This window comes from Selaginella moellendorffii, unplaced genomic scaffold (genome assembly GCF_000143415.4).
Source record: "Selaginella moellendorffii unplaced genomic scaffold, v1.0 SELMOscaffold_29, whole genome shotgun sequence".
NCBI classification, from domain to species: Eukaryota; Viridiplantae; Streptophyta; class Lycopodiopsida; order Selaginellales; family Selaginellaceae; genus Selaginella; species Selaginella moellendorffii.
In genome coordinates, this window is record NW_003314290.1 from 668257 (window position 1) to 689490 (window position 21234).

Genomic DNA, 21234 nt, shown 5'->3' on the forward strand with positions numbered 1-21234 from the left:
TCTCATCCTTCGCAAGGTAGTCAGCACAAACGTTTACCCGATAGTACACTACTGCGACCAAAATCGCGATGTCTCATTCATCATGCATTCAAATTCTTACGCCCGCGGAGCCCAGGGAAAGTGGGAGACCCGGATAGACCAGACAACAGTAGAAGCCCTCTCACTTTGGAGCATTGTGTGGAAGGCGGGGATGATCGAGAAGGTCGATGAAGTTCGCTTTGATCTCTATCCAAGGAAGAGATGGCCTCAAGATCTTCCCTACGTCTGGGAGGATGTCGTGCATGTCATGTTTCCAAACATGACAGTTAAACTTCGAGGTTCTTTTCCTTTAACTACCAATTTTGTCCATATAAATATTTACATGGCCTCCACATTAGCTCGTGGATCCAATCTGGATGTTTCTACACTCCCACACAGGGAGGCTCCATGATCTGCATCTGATCTGTGTAGCTCAAATTTGTTTCGAGCTAGTGCCTTGGTCAAAATATCAGCAACCATTTCCTTGGTAAAAATGTACTCCAAGAAAATCTTCTTTCGCTCAACATGCTCTCTAATAAAGTGTACCTTTATGTCAAGTGTTTTGTTCTTGAATGGTACTTTGGGTTTTTTGACAATTCGATGGCACTTCAATTGTTGCAAAAGATCTTGTGGAACTTGAATCTCAATCTGCTGCAACCACAAGTGTTGCAAAGGTAGCTCCAGTGTACTCAGCTTCTGTACTTGATAGAGCTATGGTAACTTGCCTCTTGCTGGTCCAGTTGACATCCAAAAAAAAAAGTAGCTTGATGTTGATTTCCTAGATATGTTATCACCTGCCTAATATGAGAGTAAGATACATCCTGTGGCTGCTCCCACTGTTTCTGAGAGCAGTTGGTTACTTGTTGCTATATCTCGATGTAGTTCTCTAGATATCTCATAACCCATTTAATAACATTCTAGTATTTTTGACCTGGATTCTCTAAGAACCTGGATACTATGCCAACTGCAAAGGCCAAGTTTAGTCTTGTGCATACTGCAACTAAAGCAAACATCTAACAACTTGCTTATATGGAACGTTTTCCATAGCTCCTCAGATAAAGGACTTTGTGTTGTCATAAGGAGTAGGCCTGTTGGAAGTGGCATTGCCATTGGCTTGCTGAGAACTTCCTCCTAGTATGCCTGAGAAAGTTCAATGACACCTGCCTAGAACACCTTGAGATCTCAAATTTTGATTAAAAAAACATTGCTCAAAATAACATACCAGATTTAGCTCAGAGGCTGTTATCAAATTGTCGCTGTGTCTTGAAAAGAATTTGTAGAAGTTGCCATCTGCTTAAATTTTGATAAAGCCAAGATGTTAGAGAAACCTGTCAACATGGTCATACCACAATCTGCGCTATTGCCGCAAACCATAGAGTGTTTTTTTAAGCCTGCAAACAAACGTCTCACTTCCTTTCTAGATAGGCTGTGAAACAAAAACCTCCTTCTGCAACTCGCCATAGCTGGTGAACTTCAAGATTCCAGCAATTTGCAATCTGGAAAAGAAGTAGAATGGACACTATCTTTACCACTGGGGAAGATGGTACCACAATCTGCTTAATTTCTCAGGTGGCAGAAAACCTGCCACCTGAGAAAATCCTTTGGCTACAAAACGAGCTTTGTAACACATCACCTCATCAGCAGTGTTGAGCTTGAGTTTGAACAACCATTTGGTACTGACGACCTTGTGGCCTGCTGATAGTGGAACTAAATCCCTTACCTGGTTCTTAAGGAGCGAGTTGGCTGCTCGCCATTGCTTTGCCTCTGGAGAAGTAAGAGCTTCCTGGACAGACTTTGGCTCAACCAAAGCATGTCCTACTGCAGCAAAATATTTGTGTCCATGCTGCGAGACTCTTAAGGCACGCTGTGACAAGTAACTGACTCTGCCGCTGCAGTCTGAAAGGGACAAGAAGACGATGGCATAGCTGCTGGCGACTGAGGAGCTGCTGGCACTGCTGCACCAGCATCACCAGACTCAGAAAAAAGTGTATCGAACCTGAAACCATCGTCAAAGGGCGTGAGGACTTCATCTTCTTGATCGGCTGCTCCTCCTGGGCGGGATCTCGGTTTCTTGCTGAGACTACTTCTCTTCACCTGCTGAGCGCCTTGCTGCTGGCGCTGTCTAGTGCCCGATTCCTCTTCAAGTAAAATTGGAGCTTGAACTCTTAAATTTAAAAACTGGTCTCGTTCATTTTTCTCCGGGACAATTGTCTTCGAACTGTCCAGGGGACAGAGCTCAAATCAGCAGCCAGTGACTAAGAAGAATGGCAGGTGAGGAATGACAACGTGTTGTCCTCTGATGGGCATTGGACTTGGAAAGCTTCATCACCACCATCTTGACCTCACAAAGGCAGCTGCTGAACATTGGACGACCTTGAAGACCACGTTTGGCAATCAAGAAAGTGGAGTTGAAGTCTAAGTTCTTCGGGTTTAGAATGGGATCTGACGAGTCTCCAGCGACATTTCTAGGCCTCTATTCTGTCCCAGCTCACCAGTTTAGGAGAGGCCGTAATTTCGTAAAGGAAGCAGGTCCATGACTTGTTAAAGGTTCCAATGCCCATCAAGGACAACAATTCTTCTTAGTCACTGGCTGCTGATTTGAGCTCTATACCCTGGACAATTCTAAGACAATTGTATAGGAGAAAAATGAACATAATCTCTTTCGTTCAGTTTTCAAAATCGGTGCCACTAAACATCGGGATTGGAAAGGCTTTGCTTGTCGTCATTCCTGCAAGGGTTTCAACCACTGGCAACCTTGCTGGACAATAGAGCATTCGATTGCTCGATGTCGTTTTTCTTGTGTCTTCTTCTGCAATCGATCGTTCACACGCTGGAGAATGGCTCGTGAGTGATCAAGATCTGCTTGCTCTCACCAAGACTTTTCTGTTGCTTCTCCCAAGCGTCATTTCCCTCGGCTCAGATACCATGTTAGACTTGGAGGCGGTTACGCATTCTTTTCCCCTAACTACCACTTTGTATTTTCTGCATATAAATATTTACATCGTTAGCTTGTGGATCTGATCTGGATATTTCTACACAATCTTCTAGTACACGGATCACCGGGATCCTGACTTTAATGAATTGTGGCTTAGGCCAGCTACGGCATCCAGTGATCCAATGCCATTCTAGTTATGTCAAGGAGACGTTTGAGCGAGGAGAGTGATTTCAGCGATCTTGGCCTGTCAAGAGTGTCTTTAGTTGAGGGAAATGAAAGATCACCATATTAAAAACTTTAGCCTTGAAAAGCAAATGAGCTTGCAAAAAAGGTGGCAAATATTCGTTATAAAAGCTAGTCTTGACGGCTCATGTTTAAGAGAGACTACGCCTTTTCTATGCAGCACGAACACGAGCTAGTCGCATCTCGCCTAAAATCGTGCGATAATCTCGACCTCGCATCGCAGCTCCACTCTAGGGTTTTGAATTTCCAGGGAGTGGATCACAGCGGTTTTAGATTCCTCTCAAATCTCTTGATCCAGCTTTATGGGAGACTGGGAAGCCCCAACAGGGCACTCAATGTCTTTCATGGGATCATCTCCCCCAATATCTTCTCTTGGAGCCTTCTCATCTTGGCATTCATCCACAACGCATGGATCAAAGATGCCAAGAACGCGTTTGATAGAATGCCCGTCCGCGACGTTGTGGTGTGGAATATGCTTATCACGGCATTTGCCCAAACAGGGCATCCAGAGTATGCCCAGAACGCGTTTGAGCGGATGGCCGGGCATAGCGTGGTTTCGTGGACGACGATCTTAGCAGGGTTTGTGCAATCCGGGAGATTCGATGGAGCGAAGCGCGTCTTTGATATCATGCCGCAGCGCAACGAGGTCGCCTGGAATCTGGCCGTGACGGCGTGCGCCCAGGCCGGGCATCTGCGCGAGGCGGAGGAAATCCACGCCAGGATGAGCTGCTGGAGCGTCGTCTCCTGGAACGAGATGATCAGCGCCTACGCCGGCCACGGCCAGGGCGATCGATCCAAGCGGCTGTTCGATGCGATCCCGGAGCGCAGCAGCGTGTCCTGGAACGCGATCCTGGACGATGGCGCTGCCGCGGGCTCGATCGAGGAGGTGAGGGCCAGATTCGAGAGAATGCCGGCAAGGGACGTGATCTCCTGGACGGCGCTGGCGGTGAATCACGCTCGCCGCTCGCTGATCGGCGACGCCAGGGAGATCTTCGATCGGATGCCGCAGAGGAACAGCGTCGTGTGGAATGCGATCGCCACGGGCCACGCGGATGCCGGCCAAGAACAAGAAGCGCTGGAAATATTTCGCCGGATGCCCGTGTGGGATGCCGTGTCCTGGACCACGACGATCGAGGCGCTGGCGCGCGCTGGCCGGATCGAGAGCGCGGCCGCGATGTTCTTCCGCGAGGACACCCGATCGATGCTGTGCGTCTTCTCCTGGACTGCGATGCTGCAAGGGTTTGCCGCCATGGCGCGCCCGAGCGACGCGGCGGCGGTGTTTGATCGAATGCCCGCGCGGGATCTAGTGTCCTGGAACGCGATGGTGGGAGCGGCAGCGCAGATCCCCGGCCTGATCGAGAGGACGGTGGAGGAGCCAAGGATTTCCACGGCGATGGAGTATTTCCAGCAAATGCCCGAGAGAAATTTCGTGTCGTGGCTGGTTCTTCTCGCCGGCCATAGCCAGGGCCACGATCATCGCCAAGCGCGCGAGATCTTCGATCGAATGCCCCAGCGCGACGCCGTCTCCTCCACCGCGATGCTCACGGCCTACGGCCAGGCAGGGCACCTGGACGCCGCGCAAGAGATCTTCTACCGCTGCCCCGATCGCGACTTCTTCGTGTGGAACGCGATCATCGCCGCCAGCGCCCGCGCCGGCGATGCCGCTGGATCGCTCCACCTCTTCCACCGGATGAAGCTCCAGGGCGAGAGGATCGACGAGATTTGCTTCCTGAGCGTCCTGGCGGCGTGCAGCCACAGCGGATTGGTGAGCGAGGGCCGCGAGTTCTTCGCGTCGATGATCCAGGACTTCGCGATCGAGGCCAGGGGCGAGCATTTCTACTGCCTGGTGGATCTGCTGGGGCGGGCAGGGCGGCTGGCCGATGCCGATGATCTGATCGACAGCATGCCCTTCGTGCCGGACGAGACCGCCTGGAAATCGCTCCTCAGCGCTTACAATCTAATCCCAGATGGATCGCACAGGGCCAGCAAACGTGCCGGGGATGTGGATCCACTGAGCGCCGCCTCTCACGCGTTGCTAGCAAATCTCAACTCATACCAGGTGTCAAGAACCCTAAAAACAGAGCTTTAGGTTTTTAGGGTTCTTGGCGATGAGGGTCTCTCGGCGCGGCGTCCTCGCCTTGGCCGTGCTCGGGGTTTTTGTGTCGTCCCTGTGCGCACAGTTGGAGATTACCGTGATAGAAGATGACGATCGTGCTGATGGTGACGACGCCGCGCTCGTGATTTCGCAGCAGCAGAGGGAGATGCTTCAAGTAGCGCTTGCGGATTTGCCGCTCGGCGAGGACGAGGAAGAGGAGGCTTTCCAGCTCTTGAAGCCAGCGGCGGGGCACGACAGGCTCGAGGTAAACGAAGTAGTTCTTGAAAAGCTGGCCGCCATCAAAGAGCCAGTTTCGCTGGTTTCCATCGTCGGGCCTTACCACAGGTATGTTCTTTTCTTCTTTGCTTTTCTTGCATGTAGCCCGATCCTTTCTTTTTCTCGTGGACAGTGGAAAATCTTTCCTTCTCAATGTTTTGATGAACTCCACGCGTGGATTCACTGTCGGTGCCAAGCCAGACCCTGAGACGAGGGGTGTCTGGATACGAATCTTGCCGAAGGAGAAGCTCCGCGGCGTGGATGGTTCTCGCGTCGTTCTCCTGGACACCGAAGGTTTCTACGGCGATGGCGCCTCCAGGCTCTACGATGCCAGGATTTTCGCTGTTTCGACACTGATAAGTTCTCATCTTGTTTACAACACTCTGCGAACAATTGGTAAGGATCCACCTGTTTTTCCCGAGATCCTTGACAAGTTCTCTTGCTATACTTTCAGGTGACGCTCAGTCAGTGAGTTCTCTTGCCGACTTGTCCAAGCAGGCACAGGTGTTTAACTTACAGAATTGGCTTCACACCGCTCACGCAACAGCTGGTAAGGGATCATACTTTTGGTGTTCTCTTCTGACGAGCATTCTTTCTTTTCTTTCTTCAGAGACAACTAGTTCGATAGATGTTGACCCATTTCTGCTTTTGGAGACACTTAAGTTCCCCCCGCTGACGTGGGTAGTTCAAGGATTCGACATGGACCTGAATCCCGCGACCTCGCCGGTCAAGTATCTCCAGAAGTTCATTGCAGCGCATGCTCAGACAGGAGACATGACTCTAGACACACTCTTCAGTCAGGGAATTTCGTGCTACACATTGAGGACTCCGACCGATATGAATTCTCTCCGTGATCAAGTCGGTGGCGAAGGATTAGCCGCAGATACAGAGCTTTTCGACGCCTTGCATCCAAAATACGTTTCGGACCTTGACAGCCTACGCCAGGGTGTTTTCGGAGATCTCAAGGCTAAAGGGGATGGAAACTTTACTGGACGTAATGTCGCCCGGCTGATCCCACTCCTGGTGCATTATGTCAACGAGGATTTCCCTCTCAACGCGGATAGGAAACTGAGAGATGTCTTGGCTGACATAATTGCGGAGGGCTCTTTCTCTGGCGGTGTTCAGTACTTCCAGCTATCGATGGAAGCATTCTCGAAAGCGTCAAAGCAGAAGATGAAGGGAAAGCTTCCTGCATCAGAAATGCCGGATTCAGATGCTGCGCTGAAGTCTCTTGCGGCATCAGCTCTTACAACTGAAGAACTCGAACGAGTTTTGACCTTCACTGGTGAGCTTTATTCAATTTCCGGGGATTCTCTATTCTAAACTTTCTTTTCTGTAGAACGAAAATCCATTGACTATTGCAAGCGGCGCTGCGTCGGAGTGCCGGAGGAGCTTGCCAAACCAATTTGCGAAACTCAACTCGCAATTAAGATTGAGCGTATGAAGACCCAGTACAGGTACTTATACTTTGATTTGGTTGTTCTGGTATTTACTTACCGGGTAACAGGGAGGAAAATGACCGCAAGGTTAAAGAAGTACTAGTTCTCTTGGGAGAACGTCTGCGTGCGTCTGCTGTGAAGCAAATTGAAGGACTCGTACTGCCTATGCTAGAATCCGATATTGGAGCTCAGTGCACTCGAGCAGAAAAAAATGTCACGAGAAGGTGCGAGTCTTTGTTTCATCGGCTTTCTTATCTTGCATTTGTACAGGTATGATTCTTTGGCTGGACCACATAAAGGCAGTCACCTGTACACTGAGGCAAAAAACCAAATGCAAGAAGACATTCAGCTTAAATGTGATCGCGTGAAACGCCTGAACGAGGAGAAGATTTCAGGAATCCTTAAAAATGCTGAAAAGACTTGTCGACAGGCCTACGAGTCATCTATTCGAGCTGGTGGATTTACCGGAGAGACGGGCCAGAAGCCTTTCTCTGTGAAGAAGCTTCAGGATCTCAACCTCGCAGCTGTGGCTTCCGGAAAATCAGCGTATGCAAATGCCGTGAAAAGTGAGAGCACCTGGATTGGTCACTTATATCAGCCGTACCGGTATCACGAATACGAGTGTGTAGAGTACTGTTCCAAGCAACGTTACTCGGAACTTCAGGTATCGATTACCCACTACTTCGCTCTTTTATTTAACTCGTTTGACTTTTCTAGGCACAAAACGAGCTCAATGTCAAGGCTTTCTGTGATGTTCTCGAGACACAGTTAGAAAAGCGTTACAAGGATGAAGTAAACCGTTTCTCACCATTTCCTGACAACGACGAAACCATCACGGCAAAGGTTTGTGTCTCTACTCGAGCGTCATGTTTTATTTTACTGACGGTTTTTCTTCAGGCTGAAACACTTGGGAAACAATTGCTGCAAGAGTACACATCCGCCGTTAAAGACTTTACGTCGGTTCCAACCGTGGACGAGAAGAGGAAGGAGCTGTCTTACAGAATTGGCGAGGCCCGTGACCACCTCCTCAAGAAGAACACGGCTCTCATGGCCGCCTTCTGCTACGATCCTCTAATGGACGCTTACAAAGAGCTCCGGATGCAGGTAAAAGCAAGCACTTCTTTCCAAATCAATTCTCTTGACTCACCATCACAATTGCAGGACTGTGAGAGTGGCAACATGTTCAAGTCGTGGTCCTTCTGGTCGGCTAAGTGCCTCTGGCCGGGCCCCCGTTACGTCTTTGGCTTCAAGCACGCTGCTCACTCCGTGGCACGAAAGCACCTAGACATGGCCGAGTCCTCCGGCGGCTCGGACTCAACCAAAGGCGTGGTTCTCAGCCCAGGAACTCGCAACAAAGTGATCCAGGCCTGGATAGAGCACGACTTGGCTCCGGCATCCAACGTCGTCACGTTTAACTTCGCGGTGCTCAGCGCATTCGTCGTGGGTACCATGGGATTCGTCTACTTCTTGCTGCGGTTTAGCTTCGGTGGTAGCGGTGGTGGCCACCGTGGTGACCGTGGCGGCGGCTACAAAGCCATGGATGGTGTCCAGTGGTCACACTACGAGACGAGGAAGAGTTCACCGAACGTTCACTATAGGCGGTACTGATTTGAGATTAGCACTGACTTTCCATTTGTGTACAGGCTTTTTGTATAGAGTAATTTAATCGATTTGGAGTTTAAGCTGTAGCGGACTTGTAATTAATTATTCCAGGTTCTTTCTAGAAGTAATTCTTTTTTCTTTAGTTGACATGGTTTGGCGGCTGGACGCCTAGTTCCCAAGTTCCATGTCGTACGCACTGTTCTCCTGCCGTACGAGCCCGGTAACAGGGATATATAATGCTCGAGAGATTGATGCTCGCATTCCCCGTGAGGTTCTTGATCTACTTTGTGTAGAGAAAATGGCTGCCGAGGCTGCTATTGCTGCTACTGCCGGAGAGGTTATCACTTGCAATGGTGAGCGATCTATATGCTTCAAAGTTCTCCTGTTTTCTTTGCTTGACGATCGATCTTCTCAAGGGGTTTTGCGTTTCCTTCTCACGATTCTATCTTTCCTTTTTGCAGCTGCTGTTGCTTATGAGGCTGGAGCTCCGATGATAGTGGACAAGATTTGCGTCGCTCCTCCAAAACCGAGCGAAGTTCGTCTCAAGATCACCCACACTTCGCTGTGCCGGACAGACCTTACTTTCTGGAGAGCCATTGTAAGTACTTTTCCATTTTCTCTCTGGAAATCTCCCGAGCTGAGGGATGGCGGCCATCGACATCGTTCTTGAGAAACTTTACTCAGTGTGTTCTCAACTTTATCTCCAGGGCCAGAAGAAGGTCTTTCCACGCATTTTTGGCCACGAGGCAGCAGGGTAAATAGTGCTCTAGCTTTGATTTTTATTTTCCTACTATAGATATCAACTTCATTTTGCAGGATTGTTGAAAGCGTTGGGAAGGAAGTGACGGGTGTGAAACCAGGAGATCATGTTGTCCCGCTGTTCACAGGGGAATGCCAAGAATGCCGGTATTGTCGGTCAGGGAAAACAAATCTGTGCCAGAAGTTTAAGGTCGACACGGACAGAGGAGTGCTGGCGAGCGACGGCACTTCTCGATTCTCTACCAAGGATGGCAAGCCAATCTACCACTTCCTGGGAACTTCTACGTTTAGTGAGTATACGGTGGTGGATCAAGCATGCGTCGCCAAGATCGACAAGGCTGCTCCTCTTGACAAAGTTTGTTTGCTCAGCTGTGGCATCACAACAGGTATAGCTTGGAAAACTTTGATCGTTTTTTTAAATTTTTTTTTTTTAAAACTTTTTTTTTTGTGATCTTCCAGGACTTGGAGCTTCTATAAACACTGCAAAGGTTGAGAAGGGATCGACAGTGGCAATCTTTGGTCTTGGCACTATCGGATTTGCTGTAAGTAATAATCACGATTTTTTCTTCTACCTTGGCATGGTGTTCTTATTTTCATTTCTATAGGCTGCTCAAGGTGCTAAGATTGCCGGTGCTTCCCGGATCATAGGAATCGACGTGCTTCCGGAAAAACTCGCGCTAGGCAAGGCTTGAGAACTGTCCCGCTTGAGCTTTTGTGTGACGGCAATGTGTGCATGACTTTTCAGGAAAGAAATTCGGGCTTACAGACACCGTGAACCCGAAGGAGCATGACAAGCCTATCCAAGAGGTATTTTCTTCGAGAGAATTTCCTTTTGTTTCAGACTGTTCCCTTGTAGGTGATCAAGGAAATGACTGATGGTGGAGTCGATTACGCGATTGAGTGTGTCGGAAACGTCAAGCTCATCGAAGCTGCTGTGGAATCTGTCCATGAGGTAATAAACTTCCAAGAAGGGAAGAGCTTTTTGCTTTCACTGCTCTCGATCTAAGAGGTTTCACTCGTGAAGGGCTGGGGGAAGGCAGTGGTGGCTGGCCTGGACGACAACACAAAATTTGTCTCAGTCCATCCAGGCAATTTTCTATATGGTCGTTTGCTCACTGGAACATTCTTTGGCGATTACAAAGGGCGGAGCCAAATGAACGATCTCGTGGAAATGTATATGAAAAAGGTGAGAAACCAAAAAAAAAGAGTTAACACTTTAAAAAGTGATCAAAACTTTGTAGGAGCTCAATCTTGACGACTTCATCACCCACAACCTTCCTTTCCACAAAGTCAATGAGGCATTTCAGCTGCTGATCGAAGGAAAATGCCTGCGATGCGTTCTTCACATGGAACACGATCACTAATGTGTAAATTAAATGGTTGTATATATGATGAGTACATGTGAGGTTTACTTTTTAGTATTGTCGTCTTTGCACTGCTGGTCTAGTGGTAGAATAGTTCCCTGCCACGGAACAGACCCGGGTTCGATTCCCGGGCAGTGCAATCGATATTGTTTTTTCCTTACACTTTAGTATCCAAGATAAATATTGCAAATAAATGAATATATTATTCTAAAATTCATCTAAATAGCTTATCTAAATAGCATATGTTGTCTTGTTAGTCTATTTCATCAATATCATGGACTGCCAATTTATTAATTGCAAGTTATTACCATCCACAAAGGTACCAAGATATTGTAATGATTGGGGATATGGTTGGGACAACCAGGATGGCCTTTGTTACAAGTACTATTGTTTCTCTCTCTCTCATTAGGAAATTATACCTTTTTTAAAATGCTTCTTCAATTGAGCAGCTTCACAGCATCATTCGAGAGTCCGGCCTGGAAGCAGACGCGTCAGTCGGAAACGCCGCCGTTCACATGTTCGCCAAGTGCTGAAGCCTCGACGACGCGCTCGCGGCCTTCCAGAGGATGCCTCAGAAGAACTTGGGAAGCTGGAACGGACTCTTGGGAGCCTACATTCACGTCGGGCGCCTCGCAGATACTTGCAAGCTGTTCGAGGAGATGGAGGAGCGGGACGTGATCACCTGGAACATGATACTTGGAGCCTACGTCGAGCGAGACATGGCCAAGGAAGCAGTGAGGCTCTTCCGCCGGATGATAGCCGAGGGGACGGAACCAAACAGCATCACCTGGACGACGATGCTGGGAGCTTGCGCTGGCGAGGCCTCGCTCGCCGAGGGACGAAGGGTCCACGAGCTCATAGCGGAGAGAGGGGCCGACTCGGAGCTCTTCGTCGGGAACGCGCTGGTGGACATGTTTGGGAAGTGCGCGAGCTTGGGCGGAGCTCGGCAGGCATTCGAGAGGATCCGTGGCAAGGACGCCAGCAGCTGGAACGTCCTGGTGGCGGCACTGGCGCAAAACGGCGACGCCGAGGAGGCTCTCAAGCAGTTCTTGCGGATGCAGCAAGAAGGGATCAAGCCAACCGACGTGACTTTCACCGTCGTCTTCTGGGCTTGCAGCCACGCGGGCAGGCTGGAGCAGGCCAAGACCATCTCGTCACTGCGGCACGACTACGGCATAGCTCCGCTGCCCAGCCACTGAGGGATCTCCTGGGACGCGCTGGCTTCCCGGACGAGGCGGAGGAGGTGATCAAGAGGATCCCGTTCAGCCAGGACGAGCTCCCCTGGATGACGCTGCTCTCCGCGTGTAAAGTCCACAGCGATGTGGAGCGTGGGAGAAAGGTGGCGGGCCAAGTCTTGCGGTGGAATCCGGGTGATTCGGCAGCGGGGGTGGCGCTTTCCAATATATTCGCAGGAGCCGACGCAGTTCCATAACTTGGCCTTGGTGATCGTCGAGTTTCATGTTGGACGTGAAGAGCTGCACGAGATCGATGGCGGCTGGGCTTGCTCTACATCACAAGCTCCAGGTCTTCCACAAGCTGATCACCAGTAGTCTCCACAGGAGCAAGTGCCATTCTCAAAGCGGTGGAACCGGTACGCATCTCTCACCACGATCCTCCTTCCCACACTCCTGGAAATGATCTTGGCCACTGCATGGCAGTCGGAGCACACCCGGAGGTTCTTCACGACGTGAATGGGAAGCCCCGCCGGAACTCGCAGCAGTCCAAACGCGATAGCCACACGTTCGCTGTGGAGAGCCAGCAGATCCTCCTTGTCATCCTCCTCAAGACGGTGCCCGATCTGTCCAGTATCTGGAACGTAGCCGCCCTCCTTCACGACCGCTTGCAACCGCCGCAGCTCCACCTCGATCTCGGCAGCCTCCGAATGCCACGAGAAGTTCCCAGCAAAGAACTGATGGACCCTGTTCTTCACCTCCACGCAGCTCCAGCCCCTCGGCTTCTTCACGCCAAGCTTCGCCATTCTCTCTCGGACTTCCGCCACCTCGTCCCACTTCTCCACGGCGGCGTAAGCGTGAGACATGAGCACGTAGGGAGCGGCGTCATGCGGTATCAGACCCGACGCGAGACGCGCCACCCGAGCTCCCCGGGGAGTATCTCCGCTCACCCGGCACGCAGCTAGCAGCGTCTTCATCTCCATGTGAGCCGGCTCGAAAGGCATGCTGTGGAGCAACTCCTCGGCCTCGGCAACTCGTCCACAGCGGGCCAGGAGATCCACCATGCAGCTGTAGTGAGCAGCGCCACCTCTCACTCCAAAGTCAGCCACCATTTCCTGGAAGCAGCTCAGTCCGGCCTCGAGGACCCCGGCGTGGCTGCAAGCGTGGAGCACGCTGAGGAAGACGATGTCGTCGGCCTGGACGCCCTCGAGATGCATTCTCCACGAGAGATCAATCGCGTGGACGTCGCCGTGCTGAGCAAAGGCCGCTATGAGAGCCGTCCAGGCCACCAAGTTCCAGTGGTTCATCTTCTCAAAGACTCTCAGCGCGTCCTCGAGCTGGCCGTATCGTCCATACATGTTGACGAGAGCAGTCGCGAGCACCATCTTCTTCTCCAGTCCCTTGGCCTCGAGGCGCCTGTGGAGAGCTCGTCCCTCGGCAAGAGCGTCGCCGGCTATGGAGCACACGTCCAGGAGGCTCGTGAAAGTGTACTCGTCCGGCTTCAGTCCCTCGAGATCCATCTTCTTGTACAGCGAGAGTGCCTGCCTGCCGTCTCCATTCAAGCTGTAAGCCGCGATCATCGTGCTCCAGGTGATCAAGTTCCGGCAGTCACTGCAGCGCTCAAACACTCTCCTCGCTTCGTCCAGGCCACCGCACTTCCCATACATGTTGAGCAGCGAGTTCCTCACGATCGAGGAGTCGAGACCGGCGTCAAGAATGAGCTCATGGAGTTTCTTCCCGGCAGCGAGCAAGTTTAAGTTGGAGCAGGCCTCGAGGGCTGCGACGAGAGTGACCTCGTCGGGAGTATGCCCCTCCAAGTCCATCACCCGGAACAGTCTCAGAGCCTGTTCGTCCAGTCCTTGCTGCGAGCACACCGTGATCATTGCGTTCCAGACCACCAGATCTCTGCGCTCCATCTTCTCAAAAACTCTTGACGCCAGCTCCGGCCTCCCGCACTTCCCATACATGTCGATCAGCGCGGTCCCGACGCTCAAGTAGCTCCTGCCAAACTCGGAGCTCTCCACGAGCTCGTGGATGGCCGTGCCATGCTTGACATCTCGGGCGGCGGCACAGGCACCGAGTATACTCACGAAAGTCACTTCGTTCGGCCTCACCCCCTCTGCCACCATCTTCCGGAAGAAATCCAGTGCGAGGTCCTCACGGCCGTGGAGAGCAAAGCCGGAGATCATTGCCGTCCACGAGACAACACTTTGGTCGCCAGCCATGTCCTGGAAGAACTTCCTCGCGTCGCCGACGCTCCCAGCCTTGCAGTACATGTTGAGCAGCGAGTTCCGGACCACGGGATGGAGGTGGAATCCCATGGAAGTGATTCGAGCTTCGAGAGCTCTTCCATGATCCAGGGAGCCCAGGCTCGAGCAAGCGCTGACAAGATTGATGAGCACCACCATGTCGAGCCTGACGCCTTGATGATCCATCCAGTGGTAGAGCTCGAGAGCTCTCCTGGCGAGGCCGTTGTCGACGCAGGCACCGATGATGATGCTCCAGGAGAAAATGTTTGGAAACTCTATCTTCTCGAAGACGGCCCTGGCCTCTTCCATGGCGCCGCATTTGCCATACATTTGGATGAGATGGTTGCCCAGGAAGAGATCCTTGCCCAGGCCGGTGTCGACGATCTCGGCGTGGATTCTCCGGCCCTCGGGCAGTGATCTGGAGCGGCTGCATTGCTGGAGGAGCGATGCGAATGCCGCGACGCGCGACGGCGGGAATTTCGACGAATTTCTTGCTGCCGGAGCTCCTGAGTCGCTACTTACAGCCGCAGGAGGAGGAAGAAGCACCAGATTGCGGCATTGTCCGTCACGCAATGGGGAGCTCCCGAATCGCCGCTGGCGACAGGCATTGAAAACTTTGAGGACGGCCTCACCGCCACCCAAGGGAGGAGCTCCGCGGGCAACAACCTTGGGTTCTAGGCCTTCGATTGGAACACCAAAGTGCTTAAGCATTGGCAATGTTGCTGTGCCAAAGGTGTCGACGCAGGGATCCCTGCTGTCATTCGTAATGCCTGTCACAGGCCACAAAGAATTCTTCCAGGAGCATCCCCCTGTACGTAAGAAAGGCCCTCTCCAAATGCCCATAGTGGGCAAATCCTGCTACTCTTGCTGTCCAGGCCACCACATCTTTCTTCATCCCTTGGAACACACGAATCGCGCCTCGCAAGCTGCCACACGCGGCATACATGTCAATCAGCGCAGTATACACGATCAAGCTCGAATCCCAGCCAGCAGCAACCATTTGGGAGTGGATTTGCTTACCCACGGAAAGAAATCGCGATCCACAGCACGCTCCAAGGGCCGCGACCTAGTTGATCCTGCAAACATCAGCGCCATTATTCGCACCCCTCGAGGACGAGTGACGTTTTCCTCGCGTATATATGTATAGAAAACGCAGTCGCTTTTGATCCACTTACGCTTCACTGCAAGGCCAATGGATCAAAGCTTGGAAACTTGGAAAACTCCATAGCCAAAACCTTACCTTTCTAGAAGGGGTTTCTGGCTTCACGCTCCCGCTCGCGTTCACTCACGGCCTTCCCCCAAGTTACGAGGAGTAATCCCGCAACAATGAGTAATCCTCCAAGAACACTGGAAGAAAGTTTCTGCTGTTAGCTATCGATATACAAGTAAGAAGTGAGCTTCTTACCTGCCCAGGAACAAGGGACTTCGTAAGAAAACGCAAGCCAGCGTAGAGGAGGCAAGTGGCTGCAAAGGCATGTAAAGCGCGACGAGCGACGGGCCAACAACACCGTTGGACCAAGTTAGAAGCACGTAGTTGATTGCCGACGCAAAAACTCCCTGGAGTGAAAAACCGAGAAACAATGGAGAACTTATGGAAAGGAAGCTCGAGCTAAGTTACCGCGTACAAAACTGCGTAGCCTTCCACTTGGTTGAAAAGCCATTGTGTCGTATCGCCCACTGCTAGCACTCCAGTAAATGCCATGAGAAGCGTTCCAAAGAGATACGAGTAGGCAGTGACTCGCCAAGACGGGCGCCTGGTAAAACAAAGTTCCATCCAAGTTAATGCCGAAACGAATAACCACAAAAGAATAGCAAAAGCTTACCTGATAAGCAATGTACAAAGCCATGAGGAAGCAATTACCAAGGAGGCAAAGAATTCCCAGCTGCCAGTTCTCGGCACCGGTTGCGCTTGAAATTCTCTGTAACAACGAAACTCCGACAATAGTTCCACCATGATGTAAATGCTCGGTACGCCCGAAGAGGAGCGGACCTTTGTACAAGGCCATGAGCAGCGCTCCACAAACGCTGAGAAAGACTCCTCCCACTTTCGCTAAAGTATCATATCCAGTCCAATTCAAAGTTTCCGTTCTGGAGAAAACATCGTGTTTGCATCAGTACAACCAGAAAATCCAAAAGAGAAATGGTCTACTCAAAGAGATTGTCTTCGAGTGGAAGAGAAAACCCTGTCGAAGAACTCAAAGCAGAGAGAGCTCTGTCGAAGAACTCAAAGCAGAGAAAACTCTGTGACATTGGCTTCACTTCTCAGAGGAAAAACCTTGATTTGTCAAAAGCACCAAGAGAAGAGAGATTTGCTTACCCGTTGGCCAAGGCGAGCACAAACGTAAACACTGGAATTGCCGGCTGGACTGCGGCGGCATACGAGGGAGAGGTGAGATTAAGTCCAAGCAAGAACAGTAGCTGGTTCCCAAAGATCCTGCTCCAACAACCAAACGCCCCTTGTAAAGCTCTGGATCGAAGATTTCGGGATTCTTACGCTCACCCGGACAGTCCCAGGACGAAGAAATGGAATAAAAGCCGAGAGCTTACGCGAGTCCTGCTCCTCCTGTAGAAGAAAGAGCGCATTTCAATCGATTTTAAGAACACGGCAGAAGAAATCACGAAGACATCGCCACTCACCGCTCGTAGAAGAATGCGAGGGGCGCAAGAATGGCGAGTCGCGAAACACGCAAAACACGACCTGATTGGCGCCAGTGGTGAGCGCGAATTTGGTGAGGACGTGATAGACGCCATAGTCGAGCTGGACGATCGCGAGGCAGAGGTGCGCAATCCACAGCCTCCTCTCCCCCTTCTGTTCCCTCTCTCCAAATTTTTTTGATAACCCTAAACAAACACGTGGCTTTAGCGAACCTTTTCCACTTGGACACGAATATCCGTGTGGTAAACTTTTACCTTTAACACATGTTTTCCACCACGTGCTGACCTAAACGAATGATTCTTTTTCTCTCGGGGTAAATGTTCTTCGTTTGATGCGCCTTGGAATCAGCAAGGGTTTGCTGAGAATCATGTGCCTTTTCTTCCACTGTTGCGCAGGTAATCCTCAATTGCAGCACGATCTCCACTCATGGAGCTGAAATCTCGTCCTCTGGACCAGCGCCATCGCTTCTTGCAACTGCAATGGTGATCCAGGCAAGGCGCTGGCGATATTTCGGCGAATGCTGCTCCATGGATTGCTGCTGGACAACATCTCCTTCATCACAGCGCTCAAATTGTGTGTCCGGATCCAAAGTCTCGCTGCAGGGAAGTTCATCTATCTTCTGGTGATCAAATCGTCAAGGTGTATGGTCAGGAATTTTCAAGACAATAGTCGAGGGTGCAATCTTGAACACATTTTTATCTTTAGTTCCTCAAAGATTGTAGAAAATACGACTTGGCATGTCCCTAGCAAACCATGATGATTTGAGCTCATGATAGACATGGTCCATATCACTCAGCACATGCACCTATGTTTGAAGTTCACCAAAAAATCCAGTCAGAATATTACAAATACCTTATAGGTGTTTTCAGCTTTAAGATCATCAGCAATGAATATGATGTTTGTAGTGTTAAGCATTTGATCTACACTAGTGATTGCCGCAGCAACCGTTGAAGAAGTATAAGTAGAAGCATCCACTGCAAATTGACTTAATGGAACAATGTTTAATGGTCTGACAAAATCAAGCACTGGAGGAGCTTTCTCTAGCCATGCTCGAACATGTGTGGCCATAGAAATATCTACTGAGAGATGATGGAGCCCCAAATGATATTTTAGATTCTTAGCTCTGACTTTGTAGTGTTGAATACACAGCCAGTTAGATGGCTTGAAAAGGTGGCTATATTTATCAGCAGCGTTGGCTGCCATTGAAGCTGTCGCAAGGTGCATGCTGTAGCTGTCAGTAAAATTGATATTAAGGAACCTTGATGTTGATGCCATACTTGTTGAGTGGATCTCATGTTGGAAATCATAACTGCTGTACCAAGATAATACATATATAAAAAGCGGCTCACCACCTGAATGGAGCTGTAGATCCGCAATATAAACACATGCATATTGTGTTTCCTCAAAAGAAGCAATCAAATTCCATATGCCAGGGTCTAGAATGCTATATAATTTGTGCTTAGCTAAAAAATCTTGTTACAAACCCATAACTAAAAAAAAAAATCTAAAATTGAGTAATACCTCCTATAATCCCACAAGGCACTTGGCTGGAAGTCTGTGTCAACTATCCATTGTCGTGGATGGCTGGCTGAAGTTTGAGGCCGCGGCTCAAATCACTATGCACATCAAGGAGAGTGGACGCACTATTACTAGAAAAGACCGATGGCTTCTAGCATGGTAAGAAAAAAGTTCTATGTAACTAATTTGGGTCAGGCTTGATACTAAACTACACTCCCAGGAATTCTTTGATGGTCGGGAAGAGATATTGGTTGGTGCCACCATTGCAAGAATAAACGAACGTTTTTTCAAACTTTGCAAGTCCATGGCAAATTCTATCTAGATACTGGCCACTCCCATGACGTTTGCATGGACGACACTTATATAGACCAAGCATATGGTCTCACTCCTGGCCAGTTTCTAAGAATGTTCATTTCTACTCGAATGCCTAAGGCGATCAAACTTTTGGAGACAAAGAAGCCACCAATAGGCCACTTCTTATTCTCGACTAGTGCCGATCAAAGCTCACCAAAAGTTATTGCATTCAAGGCTGATTAGAGTATTGTGCACTTTTATTTCCTGTTCTAGTGTGTTTTCATTTCTTGTTCCCGTGTGCTTTTATTTTCTATTTGTACAATGTATTGTCTATAAGCTTGCTGCATAGTTGTTTATGGGATCCATTGTATTATTACAACCTCAAAGTCTCTTGTAAGACTCTCTGGAATGCAAGCTTCCCAATCGATGCATTGCCCCACTTCTTGCAGCAGGCCAACAACGTCATCCATGTCACGAAGCTGGGCTTGAAAGGCATTGTCTGCCACATCCAGAGCTTCCTGGACTGCCACCTTGCACAAGGCTGTAACTTGCGTTAGATCAACAAAAGCATTTTTTTTCAGGAAACTTACGTGCATGCCGTGCTCATCAATGTAAAATGACCTTCATGCAATGGATTAAAATCACCGGAAAGAACGACCCTTCTGCCGGTTTTACAGTCTTTGCTACCTATATCACAACTTATAAAAAAACTAACCACTGAGCAAATTTCAAAGTACCTTCACCGGGATAATGGACCATGCAGACATTTCCATGTATTAGCTGCTCGAGCTCTTCGTCCTCTGTGTAATTCAGCCTCGACTCTCAAATTTCTTCCTCAGGTCTCTTCAATTCTCCCGGTACCGTATTTCCAATCTCACAAACGTCAGCCATAGCCTGGACATAAATCAAAAGTTTGGGTGAACTGAAAAGCCTGGTCATAAAAATCATAACCTTGATCAGGAGCTGACTGGATAGACAATCCTCTCCAAAACAATCTCTATATCCCTGGAGATGAGAAAAACAATCGATTAAATTCATTGTTGTAAATATACAAGACCTTCTAAAGAGTGACGTCATATCTCCAAAGAGATGAATGTGTTTGAGCAGGTATGTGGCATCTGGAAAGAAAAAATAAAAATAAAAATCTTCCATGGCGAACACAAAAACAAAGTCACTTGTGATCTCCTCGCTTGGGACTCCCAGTCGTCAACGCACTAGTGACTCCAAATCCAGCCACCAGAGTGCCTGCACTGCATTCCAAGAAAAAATCTGCTTGCTCGATCGAGAAAAAACTATCTGCATGCAGCACAAGTTATTTATAAAGCTCAAGAGCTGCCATCACTGAAAATTGTGGCTACGTTCAAGTGACACATTAGGAATGTCCCTAAGATCTGATAAATGATAGTATACTTGACTTTCTCTACAAATGAGACCGTTCATGAGGAGACATGGATACCAGTTGCTTCCAAATGCTTCCTTTCTATAATCTTCACCATTCTTCAATTTGAAAAAAAACTCCATAGTGCTGGTTTTGTCAGTCCTATATTTTATAAGCATTAGCATCGGAGTTCAAATTGACAGCAACAAAGAAGGTAATCCCAGCACGAGAGAGAGTACTGCTCGTGTTGTTTACCTGAGTGATTTAACAAATCCTTTAGCGAAGGGAAGTGGCCTGGGTATAGTTTTCTTCAGAATCTTCAAAATAAGAATCCAAAACCTACAATGCAAAGAAGTCTCATAATACTGGAAATCCCACCAAACTCTCATGTTTTTTAGAAAGGTTTTTACGATGCAGCAAATGAAACGTCATTCCCAAATGTAGCTGAAACGCATGCCTACACTTACGACATCAAATTAAAGCATAAGGAAGTTGGAGAGGAGTACCTGGTGTACAACTACATTGCAATGGCGATTTACCTGTTTTCTCGCAGTACCTGGCACTTGGTCTTGAAGAAGATGACATGGGTGGAGCATGCCATGATCGAAGTTGAGAGCTGGCAGGATTGGCTTCACTTGTAACGGCTGTAACGGCTATTTGAAGTCTTCTTGCACACCTATTCGTCAAGATGTAAAGCATTGTATTGGAATAGACTAAATACCTGAAGCACTAAACTGTGTAAGGTGCTCAAATCCTGGAAAGAAAAGTGATTAGATTCTAGTTTATCAAGATAAACACAAACTTGGTTCACTGCTCTCTCCACCCATCTCTACATCACCTAAAACTTATTGCTATTGTGAAAAAACATCATCTAGCGATGGCTGGTAATTGTAATCTACATGGTCTTGAGACCCCACATTAGAATCGCTAGCTACTGCTGCCATCAGAGAGGGCAATCTTGAATGAAACAATTGATTAACTTTGGGTTAATCACAACTGTTGGCCCAAAGGCCTACTTAATTTTTGCAACGTCATTGGGCACATGTAAAACTCGCAAAAACTATTTTACTTGATGAAGGCAACCAAAGCATTGTATTCCAGCTTCTTATCTTCAGTGGGAGCATATCTGTGCTGGCGTTGGAGCACAAAATATAAGTTATATATTTTGAGTAAAACTTATAATTAATTAATGTCCTGCAGTATATATTTGATCTCTATATACTAATTTATTAGTAT

General features: G+C 49.1%; 6 protein-coding genes and 1 non-coding gene across 7 annotated transcripts; 4 read left to right on the forward strand and 3 right to left on the reverse strand.

The window, feature by feature from the left end:
• Positions 1 to 1543: 1543 nt before the first annotated feature.
• LOC112348391 lies at positions 1544 to 2945 on the reverse strand. Its single transcript, XM_024680777.1, has 4 exons — positions 2892 to 2945; positions 2382 to 2491; positions 2015 to 2236; positions 1544 to 1973 (listed from the first exon to the last, which is right to left on the reverse strand). The coding sequence occupies exons 1-4, from the start codon at positions 2943 to 2945 to the stop codon at positions 1544 to 1546; spliced, it is 816 nt and encodes a 271-aa protein (XP_024536545.1).
• Positions 2946 to 3323: 378 nt separating this feature from the next.
• LOC112348392 (pentatricopeptide repeat-containing protein At4g02750-like) lies at positions 3324 to 5293 on the forward strand. The gene is made up of 2 exons (XM_024680778.1): positions 3324 to 5187; positions 5286 to 5293. The coding sequence occupies exons 1-2, from the start codon at positions 3324 to 3326 to the stop codon at positions 5291 to 5293; spliced, it is 1872 nt and encodes a 623-aa protein (XP_024536546.1).
• On the forward strand, positions 5278 to 8694 carry LOC9646019 (guanylate-binding protein 1). Its single transcript, XM_002975836.2, has 10 exons — positions 5278 to 5636; positions 5701 to 5963; positions 6022 to 6117; positions 6178 to 6852; positions 6907 to 7024; positions 7075 to 7230; positions 7277 to 7670; positions 7724 to 7849; positions 7904 to 8110; positions 8168 to 8694. Exons 1-10 carry the CDS (start codon positions 5305 to 5307, stop codon positions 8612 to 8614), a joined length of 2814 nt encoding a protein of 937 aa, XP_002975882.2. The 5' UTR covers positions 5278 to 5304; the 3' UTR covers positions 8615 to 8694.
• A 95-nt stretch (positions 8695 to 8789) lies between these two features.
• On the forward strand, positions 8790 to 10954 carry LOC9645634 (alcohol dehydrogenase 1). Its single transcript, XM_024680823.1, has 10 exons — positions 8790 to 8961; positions 9070 to 9206; positions 9316 to 9362; positions 9425 to 9753; positions 9827 to 9909; positions 9973 to 10048; positions 10113 to 10174; positions 10224 to 10319; positions 10392 to 10553; positions 10609 to 10954. Exons 1-10 carry the CDS (start codon positions 8793 to 8795, stop codon positions 10729 to 10731), a joined length of 1284 nt encoding a protein of 427 aa, XP_024536591.1. The 5' UTR covers positions 8790 to 8792; the 3' UTR covers positions 10732 to 10954.
• Positions 10800 to 10870, forward strand: TRNAG-GCC. Its single transcript has one exon. It is a non-coding gene; the product is annotated as a tRNA-Gly (tRNA).
• A 38-nt stretch (positions 10955 to 10992) lies between the features above and the next one.
• LOC9645636 (pentatricopeptide repeat-containing protein At4g21065) lies at positions 10993 to 15866 on the reverse strand. The gene is made up of 5 exons (XM_024680822.1): positions 15771 to 15866; positions 15558 to 15709; positions 15393 to 15499; positions 15173 to 15333; positions 10993 to 15078 (listed from the first exon to the last, which is right to left on the reverse strand). Exon 5 carries the CDS (start codon positions 14993 to 14995, stop codon positions 12272 to 12274), a length of 2724 nt encoding a protein of 907 aa, XP_024536590.1. The 5' UTR covers positions 14996 to 15078; positions 15173 to 15333; positions 15393 to 15499; positions 15558 to 15709; positions 15771 to 15866; the 3' UTR covers positions 10993 to 12271.
• Positions 15867 to 16001: 135 nt separating this feature from the next.
• LOC112348418 lies at positions 16002 to 16839 on the reverse strand. Its single transcript, XM_024680824.1, has 5 exons — positions 16790 to 16839; positions 16470 to 16715; positions 16302 to 16410; positions 16143 to 16240; positions 16002 to 16071 (listed from the first exon to the last, which is right to left on the reverse strand). Exons 2-5 carry the CDS (start codon positions 16528 to 16530, stop codon positions 16010 to 16012), a joined length of 330 nt encoding a protein of 109 aa, XP_024536592.1. The 5' UTR covers positions 16531 to 16715; positions 16790 to 16839; the 3' UTR covers positions 16002 to 16009.
• Positions 16840 to 21234: the final 4395 nt, after the last annotated feature.